This window comes from Rhododendron vialii, chromosome 5a (assembly GCF_030253575.1).
Source record: "Rhododendron vialii isolate Sample 1 chromosome 5a, ASM3025357v1".
Lineage (NCBI taxonomy): Eukaryota > Viridiplantae > Streptophyta > Magnoliopsida > Ericales > Ericaceae > Rhododendron > Rhododendron vialii.
The window spans coordinates 28,285,184-28,298,009 of record NC_080561.1 but is presented as its reverse complement, the minus strand read 5'-3'; the positions used below and the strand labels follow the sequence as shown (position 1 = coordinate 28,298,009).

The 12,826-nt window shown below is 39.6% G+C and overlaps 1 protein-coding gene and 1 pseudogene across 1 annotated transcript; one reads left to right on the top strand and one right to left on the bottom strand.

The window, feature by feature from the left end:
- Positions 1-2,455: 2,455 nt before the first annotated feature.
- Positions 2,456-6,290, top strand: LOC131327770 (lignin-forming anionic peroxidase-like). The gene is made up of 4 exons (XM_058360903.1): positions 2,456-2,728; positions 5,428-5,592; positions 5,749-5,896; positions 6,007-6,290. The coding sequence occupies exons 1-4, from the start codon at positions 2,492-2,494 to the stop codon at positions 6,288-6,290; spliced, it is 834 nt and encodes a 277-aa protein (XP_058216886.1). The 5' UTR covers positions 2,456-2,491.
- Positions 6,291-9,962: 3,672 nt separating this feature from the next.
- Positions 9,963-12,826, bottom strand: part of LOC131327769 (lignin-forming anionic peroxidase-like) — a 52,864-nt pseudogene continuing 50,000 nt past the window's right edge.

The window sequence follows — 12,826 nt, the reverse complement described above, 5'->3', positions numbered from 1 at the left end:
CCTGATGGGTGTAATGTGTTTTCTTTTCTAATAAAATTTTACCTTACCAAAAAAAAAAGGGCCTTTTGAGAGATCCTGATACTAGAGTCTCGGTTGTAAGGAACTCAAACCCTTTAAGCATGCGAGGGTAATGACAAGAATGATTGCAGCAGGGTTATGATCATGTGGTTGGTGAGCAAAAAAGAGTTGGGAGCAGCTATTCGGGGGATCGATCTTCTCTTGATGCTATCCATAAATCGGAAAGTAGATTGAGAAGGTCGAAGAGGAAGATTAAAAAGAAGAAATTTTTTATGGATCTTGGGTTAAGGCCGTCAAATTGAATCCTAAAAACATGAAGGTCCCATCTTCTTTCTTATCTTCCAATGACATCCGGAATTGAAACTCTATCTTCTTTAAGGAAGCCCGCAAGACGTTGAATTGTGGTCCCACGTTAGGCATTGAAGTTAGAGGAGCGAGAAACTATAAAAAAAAATTGTTAAAATGCAAGAGGAATAATTTAAAAATAGGATTCATACTCTAGATGACTTAGAGGAAGAGTTTACCTCGGAGGAAGATGTTGATTTCGAGGACGGTGCCTCTCTTTCACTGGAATTTTAGTATAGAGGTTTGGCGGGTATGGGTTGCTTCTTGGTTTCGAATTTGTCCTTTAGGTTTGCTATCTTGGGTTTCGGATATTGTCGCTTTTGGGCTTAGGTTTTTTGCTTGTTTGGATTGTTTCAACTGTTGTTTCGGTTTTGGTTTTCACTGTGGTGTTTTGGTTGGCTTATTGCCTTTCTTTGGGTTTGGTTCTCGGGTGGCGTTTTGCCGGTGTGCCCGTATTCCGTTAAATTTTTGTAATCTTTTTCAAAGATTGACAAAAAAAAAAATTTCTGATAAAAAAAAACTAAATTACATTGACCACGCAATAAATTTTTTTTTATTATTGACAGAGAGAAGTACGTTGACCCATGATTTTAGTATTACTTTCGAAGGTTTTGGATGGGGCAAGTGTCAAGTTATAGTAATTAAAAATCCATGTTTTTATGGAGTTTAGATAGACTACCGGATTGCTTATTAGGGGGTTTTCCACTAATAAAAAATACTAAAAACTTAACGCATTTTATCATATTATTTTCACTATCAAAAAAAGTTTCAGCATTTAACCATCTCGTTTCTATTAACAAAAAAGTTGTCAACAAAAATATTTTTTTGCTTCTGTAACTCTATTTACAAACCTATCAACAATTTATTTACTACCGAAAACATATAACAATTTTTCAACCATAAATAAAAATCTAAAAAATATTCACTACCGGTAACACTCCTAGTCACGTTGTATGATTACTAGTAGCCAAAGAGCCACGGTGCTGATCTGCTGGATCATATCCGTGTTGTTATCGGAATTTTCAAATGTCAAAGAAGAAGGAAAGACGTTTTAGATGGTTGACCGCATCTCCCTTTCAAGTTTAGAAATTTCAAAGGTCTAATCGAGTTAATGAAAATTCCTTTTCTATATGGTAAAATAGGAGTATTAAATAAATGAAGGTCAACCTAACCAACCCTTTCATGCAAGCTTCTCTTTTATCTTTTCTTTCACTAATAAACAAATGAAGAGGTATTAAAAGCATTAAAACGGTGTTAATTGATGGAAAAAAAGTAAAAAAATAGAGTCCACCATCTCCTTTATCTTTTACTTTTTTTTAAAAGTTGTATTGCATAGTAGACAGTGTTTCGAGAATGGAGGAGATAAAAAAAAAATTGCCGTTCAAAAAAGAATGAAGCGTTTTTAAATGTGAGCGGGTCTTCATGAAAAATAGTACTGCTCTTTCTCTTAATATTTCACTAGCTAGTTTAATCATAATTAAAGTCGTCCATGTGTACATAATGCCCAAACTAATAAAAGTCCAACCCGTCATTTTTCAAGAAAAGAAGCAAAAAAAGTCCCAACCAACCGTCATTACCAGCTAATACATGCACCCATGCACTCTAGCTCATTACTTTTAAAAATAAAATCAATTAAATTCCAAAAGCATCTCGCAGGTACCATTAAAATCGCGTTCTGAACATATTGAACAACTTGAATCATCGCAAATTGGTCGGAAAAGAGGTATCCTCACTTTAATAAAGTAAGGGCCCCCTTATAAGAAGTTTTGTATGTATGCATGTGGGTGTGTGTATATATATACAAGGACACACCCTCGAGATTTCCTTCCACATTCGTTTGATGGCCGAGATTTTATTATTTTAAAGAGAAAATCTTTGAAGGCAGCCAAAGATGAACAAGTCTTAGTTCCATTTCCAGCTACTCGATCCATCCATAAGACTATTAGAACTTTAGCTACGCGGTGCAGTGTAGCAGTAAAATAGTGACCTTGCATAACCTATACGGCTATACCTAAAGCCACTCAGTCAATATTATTACCCTATAAATTGGTGCAATTCGTTACGCTTTCTCAATCATCTTCACTGCAGAGAGAGAGAGAGTTGTGATATATACCATAGCTAGCTAGCCATGAATTCACCAACGAATGTTTCTCGCACTTTTTATTTGGCCATTGCTTCTGCCTTGCTATTGTTTTCGCTATTAATGAGTATGCCTACTAACGCACAATTATCTTCTACCTTTTACGACAATACCTGTCCCAATGCACTCAACACTATCCGAACTTCAATTAGACAAGCCGTATCACGTGAACGCCGGATGGCAGCATCTCTAATTCGACTCCATTTCCATGATTGCTTTGTTCAGGTAATTACAACAATTAATTAATGTAATCTCAAGGCCCCTGGACCCGATGGATTTAATTTCTCCTTTGTCAAGAAAGGTTGGGGTTTTCTAAAGGATCTGGTACTCCAATTTTTTGAGGATTTTCATGCCAATGGTAAACTTTTTAAAGGTATCAATTCTACCTTCGTTGCTCTGATCCCCAAGGTTGACTGCCCTTCCTCTTTTAGAGAATATAGGCCAATAAGTATGGTGGGGTGGGTATACAAACTACTGGCTAAGGTTTTGGCTAATAGACTTAAAGGTCACTTATCATCCCTTATTGGAGAGTCTCAAGCTGCCTTTATTGGGGGCAAGCAAATACTGGATGGGGTTCTTATTGCCAATGAGGTCATTCATTACTGGAAGCATGGTACTCAAGGGGGTTTAATTCTCAAGATAGATTTCGAAAGGGCATATGACTGTGTGAACTGGGGCTTTCTTCTTGATATGATGGCAAAGGTGGGTTTTGGGGAAAAATGGTGTGGCTGGATCAAGGAGTGTTGTTCTACAGTATCGATGTCTGTCCTGATCAATGGGTCAGCTTCTAAGGAGTTCCAAACTCAAAAAGGGCTAAGGCAAAGAGATCCCTTATCTCCTTTTCTTTTCAACCTAGTGGTGGAGGCTCTTAATATTCTACTAGAAAGGGCTCGAGATCTTAATATCATTAGAGGAGCTAGGGTTGGGGCCAATGGAGTGACTGTTACCCATCTCCAGTTTGCTGATGATACCATCATTTTCTGTAATAATGATGTAGAGGAGGTGGCTAGTATAAAGAGGATTCTCAGGTGCTTTCAACTAATGTCAGGATTAAAGATCAATTTTTCTAAGAGCTCGCTCTGTGGCGTGAAGGTTCCAAATCAAGATGTAGAAGCTCTTGCTCTAGTGATGGGTTGCAAGGTTGAATCCTTGCCTATCAAGTACTTGGGATTGCCTCTTGGAGCTAACCCAAGGAGAATCAAGACATGGGAGCCGGTTATTGACAGTTTTGAGAGGGCACTAAGTATGTGGAGAAGGAGGTGTATATCTTCTGGGGGTAGACTCTCGTTAATCAACTCCAACACTCGCAATCTTCCTGTCTATTTTATGTCGTTGTTCAAGATGCCTTCAACAGTTGCTAAAAAATTAGAAAAACTTCAGAGGCAGTTTTTTTGGGGGGATTCAGCTGATAAAAGAAAGTTGCACCTTGTCAAGTGGGATCTTATTTCCAAATGCAAGGAGGATGGGGGTTTGGGGGTGAAGAAAATGATGCAACAGAACTTGGCGTTATTGGCGAAGTGGTGGTGGAGGTTTCACGAGGACAAGGACTCACTTTGGGTAAAAGTTATAAAAAAGAAATACAGATTGGATCATGGAACTTGGTTGCCTCAATTACCAGAATCAGGACCAGTAACGAACATCTGGAGGGACATTTGCAGCATTGGAAATCTTAGCTCATGTATTGGACCATTACTCCAGGAGGGTTTCAGGATCCAAATCCATTCCGGTCAGGAAGTTTTGTATTGGAACCACACTTGGTTGGGGGATCAAGCTATTCGTGAAGCCTACCCTAGACTTTACCTTCTCTCATCTCAAAAAAATGATGTGGTCAGTGTCGTAAGGGATGGGAACGGCCTTGGAAGTTGGAATCTGCAATTTAGGAGATCGTTATGACCTTGGGAGGAGGACGAGAGGGAGGAATTAATTCAGAGCCTCCAAAATGTAACCTTGGACCCATCAAAACCAGATTCTTTGTTTTGGAAGTGGGAGGATAGTAGGCGGTTCTCGGTAAATCAGTTTATGAGCAGTGGGAACGGCAAAACTTCTTAAGTGATCCGGTTCTTGGCTCGGTTTGGAAGAATCTCAGCCCCCCCAAAGTGGAAGTCTTTTCTTGGCTAGCAATTCAAGATAGGGTGGCCACAAGATCAGTGCTTCACAACAGAAATCTGATTTTGGATCCTCTTTTGATACTTTGCCCTTTATGTTCTGAACAGGTTGAAACTCCCCATCATTTGTTTTTGTTCTGTAAGGTCTCTTGGAGGGTCTGGTCAATTATTATGGATTGGTGGCATATGTCTTGGGTATGCCCTTTTTCTTTGGCTGACCTTGCAGTTTGGTGGTTTGACAATGGGTTTCGTAATTTGGAGAAGCACATTTGGGAAACTTGTTTTTTTGCGACCATCTGGTCTTTATGGCTAACAAGGAATAACTTGGTCTTCAACAACGTTGCTCCAGTGATTAGGGAGGTTGGGGATGCTATTAAAACGAAAGTGGCAATGTGGATGAAAACCAAATTTGATATCAAGCTCTATTCGGTGGAGGAATTTAAGGCCTTTTTGGACGGTATTCGAAAGTTGAAACTCTAGTCGTGTTCTTGAGAAGTTTTGGTTTTTCCTCCAACTCTCGGTTGGAGGTTCTCTGTTGTTTTTGTTCTTTTCTTTCTTTTGGCAGTTGTAGCAGTTTTGTGCTCCATGCCTCCCCCTCGATGTAACCCGGTCGAGTTTATAAAAGTTTGTTTTGCCGATCAAAAAAAAACAATTAATTAATGTACTCGAAAGTCAAAACTTTTATTTTGGTTTAATTGTAAATATTTTGGAACAAATATTATATCATATTTTTTAACCGTCCACCAATCTACTAACATATTAAGTTAGAGATTGGGCATGCATGTTATATCAAAATATTGAAGTTTTGTGGTTGTGCAGGGTTGTGATGCCTCAATCTTACTTAGTGAGGCCGCTACCTCAACGAGTGAGTGGACTGAAGCGCCTAATGCGGATTCTACAAGAGGTTATGAAGTCATAGATGCCGCCAAGGCTAAGGTGGAGAAAATATGCCCTGAAGTTGTTTCATGTGCTGACATACTTGCAGTAGCTGCATGAGACGCGTCGACATTTGCTGTAAGTCACAAAACACAACCTAGCATTTGATCTACTATTCTTTTAGTAACATCGATCTCAAGGAGTTTCATTGCGATATAATAAAATTCAAGATATGCTAATTAGTTTTCGCGTATAAATAATCAGGTGGTAAAACTTGGAAGAAAAGATTCTACCACAGCCAGCCGTGATCTAGCAAACTCCGATCTTCCCTTCTTCCGAAGTAACGTCAACCAGCTTATTGCAAACTTCGCTAGAAAGGGGCTTAGTGCAAGGGACATGGTTGCCTTATCAGGTACTGATAACCACAAAATATTAGTACTAATATTCATCGGTTCGATCATTTTTCGTTTTCGTGGGAAAAATAGTTAACTGATGTGTTTGTTTTACGTATTTGAAATGCAGGGGCACACACCATAGGACAGGCACAATGCTTCACCTTTAGCGACCGGATAAACAGTAATGGAAGCGACATTGATGCTAGCTTTGCTAGCACGCACACGCGTGGTTGCAGGAATGCAAATTTAGCGCCTCTTGATCTAGTGACGCCCAATTCGTTCGACAACAACTACTTCAAAAACCTAATTCAAAAAAAGGGCCTTCTCGAGTCGGACCAAACACTTTTCAGTGGAGGACCAACCGACAATATCGTTTCGCAATATAGCAGAAACCCTTCGACGTTAATTTAAATCCGATTTCGCAGCTGCCATGATCAAAATGGGAGATATAATTGATCCTGTCACCAGTCAAAATGGTGTCATAAGGAGGATTTGCAGTGCTCTAAACTAGAACCATGCATATCTTCCAGCAGTTGGAAAACTCTTTTAATAATCCTATAAGGAATCGGTCAATTTATTTCCGTTTCATTTTGTTATAAACCCATTTATCCTTCTTGAGTCTGGTTACTACTGCAATTAATTGTAGATGAATAGTCAAATCCTCAAAATTTTCCATTAATTGTAATTTATTTCATTGTTTTGTAGTGAATAAATTTGTTGCAACTGTAGAGGAATGTTCTGATATTCTTGGTCGTTACTTGTCATATATAGTATTTGGATTTGAAAGGAAAACAATATCGTTTGCTTTGCTTGAATTAATCTGCTTCATTTCTATGATCAATCCATAAATTAAGAATTGCTACAGGAAGAGTTACTATTCCTTCCTTTAATTATTACTATCACAAAACAAATTAGATTAAAAACACGTGCTTATTTTAATAACTCGATCGTCAGGACCAATAAAAAGACGTTTAGTTAGAAGGGGTTTTATTTTTCTCGACTGTCAACGCTGTCTATCTAGGCAAATTTATATGTACCTAGCTCAATTAATTTCCTCTTCGGCCCGATCAAAGATTGGTCATCCAATCCGGATTTAGAATATCACAAAAAGCAACTTTTTTGCGACCTAACCCCAAGAATCAAACTCTTATCAATCATGTGGAGAGCAAATCCATCAACCAATTAACTTTGTGATTGAAAGCTTATATTGGTATTGATCTAGCCGGTCGAGTTCATAATGCTGGTTAATTAACAACACCTAATTTTATGAAGGAATGAATGATGATGGAAAGAAATGAAAGCTGATAGTGTCATTGACAATTTCCGGAAACCAACAAACTATTGGAGTATATACTTTATTGTTTTCCCATTTGGGTTTGGGAGATGATTTAGTTTGATTGAGTCTAGATACTCCACCCTATGCTTGAAGTTTATATAAGGGAGAAGACTTTACCCGTGCCAAAGTATGGAATTGGATCAATGTATAATCATGCATTTCATGTTTGCATTTAGGGCAAAGTACGGATTACCTTTCTGTAGTTTGGATCTTTTGCACAACACCTCATTGACGTTGAGAAATGCCCAATATATTCACCTCCACGTGGTTTCGGACTAAAGTGTCAAACTAACACCGTTAACAGAAATCACTGAAATGACTGTAATACCCTCTGACTGTTAGATACATCCTAATTTGACCATGGTTGATTTATGCTTTCTTTTTTTGGCATGTGTTTCCCTATTTTCCATTCTCATTACATAAAAAATTTAGATAGACAATGTTTTTCTGCTTTTATTCTTTTGGATATATTGAGCTAGAGAATTTATTCGTAAAACTAAAAAGCGAGGATTCCAAAAAACAAAGGTTGCTATTTTTCTCTTCATGAAAAAACAAGAAACAAATTTTTAATTTTCAAAACAAAAAGAAAAAAACATGTTTGCGCACATGAATATTCTGGAAACAAAAATAGTGGTTCATCTTAAGCGTGCAACACAGTTTCGGAACTTAAATCAATGCCCCTAATTGATTGCTTAGTGGAATCAAATAGGAGTAGTTGGAATTGGAGTTGTTTGAAATTCAGAGCCAACTTGGGGTCCCATTTCTTTCACATTGTTTGTTTGCAACCCACAATGCAATCTTTGTTTCTGGAAAAAAATTGATTAGGTAATAGTTCAAACTTCAAACACCAACATCTCAATGGGGAAAAACCGAAAACCCACCGCCCCAGCGCTAAGCAAAACTATTTTCTCGGTTCCAACTTTGTTGGACCCCTGGAGATGTTTGAGGAACAAGATTTGTGACGTTGAAACCCAATTTTGTCTTCTATCGATCAACAGCACCCACCATGCACCCAATTTCGATTTTGGCACTTTGGGATGATTTGGGATTGAGAGAGAGAGAGAGAGAGAGAGAGAGAGAGAGTCTACAGAAGCCCAGGAGTGATGAATGGGGAGGCATGGAAAAAACGATGATGTATTGTTGCAAATTTTTTAGCTGCTTCTGTATTGTTTTGGACAAGATAAAGAAGGGTAATTTTGTCTTCTTCCTTAGAAGTTTTAATCTTTTTTTTCATTCGTACTCTCATCACAAGCATGTATACTACACCTTCCTTTAATTTGGATGGAAAATATAACGAAAGCACTTTAATTCAAAACCATGAGGAGGTGAATTGATCATTTTCAAATGTTAGGGAGGTAATGTGCCAAAGGCCCAAACCACATGGAGAGGTATTCTATATTTTGCCCCTTGCATTTAATTGAAAAATATTTTTCATGTGTTCAAGAGATCAATGTTTATAATCTTTGAGTTACTATTAATTTGCATGATCTCGGGCTCAAGTTTTTGGCTCATTAAGAGAAGCTCGAGCTCAAATTTTTGGTTGAGCCAAATTTGAACTCAACAAAGCTCGACCGGCTCGTTTACAGCCCTATTTGGTGAGAAATCCCAAAAAAATTCTAAGGCTTGAGATCAAGTTTTTAAGGTATAGTGGGTAGCATTCGCGCGTAGGGGGCCTCATATGAGCTCAAGCTCGACTCGGCCTATTTGGTGAGAAATCCCAAAAAAATTTCGATGTATGAGATCAATCCAATCATTACTCTCATAAAAAATTTCTCAAAAACTCATCCAAACACAATACAAGTTTTCGAGGTAGTGGGTAGCATTCGTAGGGGCCCTTCTATAAGCTCGAGCGCCAGGCAGTGCTCGCGTGGCACTCACCGAGCGCAAGTAGCACCATGCTTGACTCTCTCTCCCCAACCCGAAAACCTCCAATGATTTCGATCTTGATTCACCTGAAATGCATATGAATTGAATTTACACGTGATATTCGTCAATTATTATTGAAATCGATCACATCAAACAGCATTTAATCAACATGATTTTTAGCATGACCATTGTTCAAGACAAACTCTCAATTGTAAACAATAAAAGGATCGAATCAATAAAGTGAATCCACAAATAGAAAAACTCAAACACGTAGTCTATTTCCATGAACTAAAGATAAGAATCCACTGTCCTACAATTTATTAATAATTCATGACTCAAAATCAAAAGGATCACGATATCGGCTGACCACATACACTTGTAACTTCGCATGATATTTGAGTATCATCTGATGATACACTTTAGAAGACGGTAACCAGATCACTTATTGGGCTCATACTTCACATACATGATTGAGCCATATAAAGTGTCATATACTATTACAATACTGATCAAAATCAATCATCGATCTATTGGTTAGAATGGTTAATAATATTTAGTCAATTATCTAGCTAACACTTTCATAATACTATTAGCTAACATTATGAAGTGGTCCAAGAGTTCCTTAAATCTGGGGGTTTGCTTAGTGATAAAAGTTCTTAAAGATAATGGAAGTAAGTCTTTAATTTTCCTACAAATAAAACAGAAATGAACTGATCAATTGATCAATTGATGTAGTCTTTATTTTTCCTACACTATGTAGTGTTTTTCGGAGTAGAATTGAAATTGAAATGAACTTAACCAATTATTTTTTCTCGGCAAAAGTCAGCTTTATTAGATGTACAGTTAGGTTTGAACCAACAAATATTATTGCCACTTCACAGTTGAATTAATATTGGCACAACAATTAAACATAAGGATAAGATTACAGCATGCATGCATCTACACTTAAAATCAAGGACCAAACCCGAGACCAAAAAACAATTAAAAGCGAAATTAAATAGACCAAATATCTCTGGAAGGAGAAGATTTTTTTCTTGTCTCGCTAACTGACGGTACTTTATTTCTCGGAATTACTAGCTAGTTTAGAGCACTGCAAATCCTCCTTACGACCCCATTTTGACTGGTGGCGGAATCGATGATATCTCCCATTTTGATCATGGCAGCGGCAAAATTGGCCTTAAATGTTGCAGGGTTGGTACTGTATTCGGAGATGATACTGTCGGTTGATCCTCCGTTGAAAAGCACTTGATCCGATTCAAAAAGGCCCTTTTTTCTGAATTAGGTTCTTGAAGTAGTTGTTGTCGAAGGAATTGGGTGTCACCAACTCAAGAGGTGCAAGATTTCCATTCCCAGCAGCAGCGCATGTGCGCCTGCGCGTGGTAGCGAAACCTGCGTCAATATATGTTGCTCTCGTTGCTGTATATTTGGTTGGTAAAAGTAAAGCATTGGGCCTGCCCTATGGTGTGTGCCCCTGCATGTCAAGTAAACACGCGCATAAAATTATCAATTGGCCACTGATAATGCCACAACAGATTTCTTTAATGCCACGACCGCCCAAGTAAACAGCCCAAGTAATCTGACAGCATTACCCTTGTTTTGTTCTATTCATATGTTCCTTTTAGCCCCCCTCTCTCTCTCTCTCACCACTTTCTCTCTCTGTTTTCACTGACCTTTGACCGACCCACTTTTCCCTTTCTTATCATCTACACCTTTCTCTCTCTCCCCCTTGCTCTGCCGTTCACCGGAGGCCATGTGAAAGGTGAGCACTCCTCTATTTCGCGAGTCGTTCTTTTTCATCTATTTCGCGACCACTCCTCTATCTGAAATCTGGACCGAATGTTCTAGTAGAAAGTCTAAATCTTATCAACAGTGATTTTCGCATCAAGCTCTTGCATTTAATTTACGTAGAACAACATGCTTGATTTGTAGAATAAACACGATTTTGAGACATAATCCATCGGAAGATGTCACAAATGGGTTGGGACGTTGGGTATATTTTGTTCGAAGTGATGTGATTCGTTTTACTCGCATCTTCATCCTCTCGGCGACGGAGAATTAGGTTCAGTTTTAGAGAAATTTTGGCAGTATGTTATTAGCGTTGTTGCTTTCTAATTGACCTACAATGCGGCAATTAGGAGATTGGTATCTAGTCTAGAGATAAAAAGAGAGGAGATGAGAGGAAAATGGACATGGAGTGTTGGACGGAGGAGGTGGATCTCGAGATGGGTCGATATTTTTCGGATTTCACAGTGGATATACTCCTCAAAGAAAGAAAGTTAGATAAGAGGGGGAGGAGATGGAAGTGGCCAAGTGGGTTTTTCCGTATTTCAGAGATTCAGAGTAGCTGCTATAGAAATACTATGAGAGGGGGAGTTGGAGAAAGAGAGAGAGGGTTATATTTGTCAGGTGAGTTTGTCTGTCGTGGCATTAAACAAAGGGGTCGTGGCATTAGCCACAACCGTTTTTAATTGCTTTTTAGAAAGAAAAAAATGGGGGGAATTGAACAAATTAATTAATTAGTTTAATTGCTAATTACCTAACAAGGCGACCAACGCTTCAGTCTCGCCTCCCTCTCTCAAAATCCCTATCTCTCTCTCTAAAAGCTAAAAAACTTTTCATCGCCCCCGCCCCCCCCCCCCATCCGTTTGTTCCCTTTCCCCTCCTCGCCTCGCTCTCGGCCGGCGTTTGGCGCCTCGTCTTCTCAGTTTGGGCGTCCGTTGCCGTTGGTCCGGCATGGCCCCCTTGTGACGGCTCTGTCCGGTGATCGGTGGAGTTTCACAATTCGTTGGCCCGTACGATCGATGATTCCAGATCTGCGGTTCTCGGGGTCGATGTCGTGGAATAAGGTGTGCGGCTGTTAGAGAAAGGGTTTCCTTTCTTTTTTCTTTTTTTTCCGGCCGTTTGGCTCGAGCTCTACTGTCTGGTCTCCCCAATTCGGTCTGTACCGGTCTAGTGCTCTAGATCCAGTGGGTGTTGGGTGGTGGGTGAATAATTTTAGTTAGGGTTTCGGTGGTCTGGCCGGAGTAGAGGGTTTTCGGTGGTACAGTGGCAATCATGGGCGAGTTATAGGGTTTATCTCGGCAGCGGCAGCGATTGTAGGTGGCGGTTGTGTTGGGGTTTTCCGAGATCTATCCCGCTTCTGTTGATCGGCTGCTTCTCTCTGTTTTGGTTGGTGGTAAAAGCAGATTCAGCAGGAGGGATTGTTTGTTCTTCGGCTGCCGTGGGTGCGTTGGGCCTGCCGGAGTTCGTCCTCGGCGTTGCCTATGCCTTCGCGCCCGGAGCCTCGCGTGGCAGCGGAGGTTTGCCTCGGAGCTCCCTCGAGGACTCCATAGCTCTAGATTGGGTCTCCCGGTCCAGTTCCGGCCGGCGGCCCTTGAGGCTTGTCCTTGGGAGCAGATTTTTTTTTCCGCTTGTATTCTATTGTTGAGTGATTACATCTGTGCTTAATGTTTAATGGTTTGTGCTCGGATTTCGTTTGGTATCTCTCTGCCTTGCCTCGGATGGGATTCTTATGTCGACACTTGTGTCAGCTGCGTTTGTAGGTGTCCTTGAGTCTGTAGTCTGTGTACTTTATGCAGTAACTCGTGTCTCGGGTATAGGTAGTTTGGTGCATTCCTGTATATTGTGATGTAATCTTTGCCTTCGGGTATTGTTAAATAAATTGACTGCATGTTTTCAAAAAAAAGACAAGGCAACCATGTCCCATGTATTGAGGCCCTCGCAAAAAATTTGGAAGTAAGTTGGT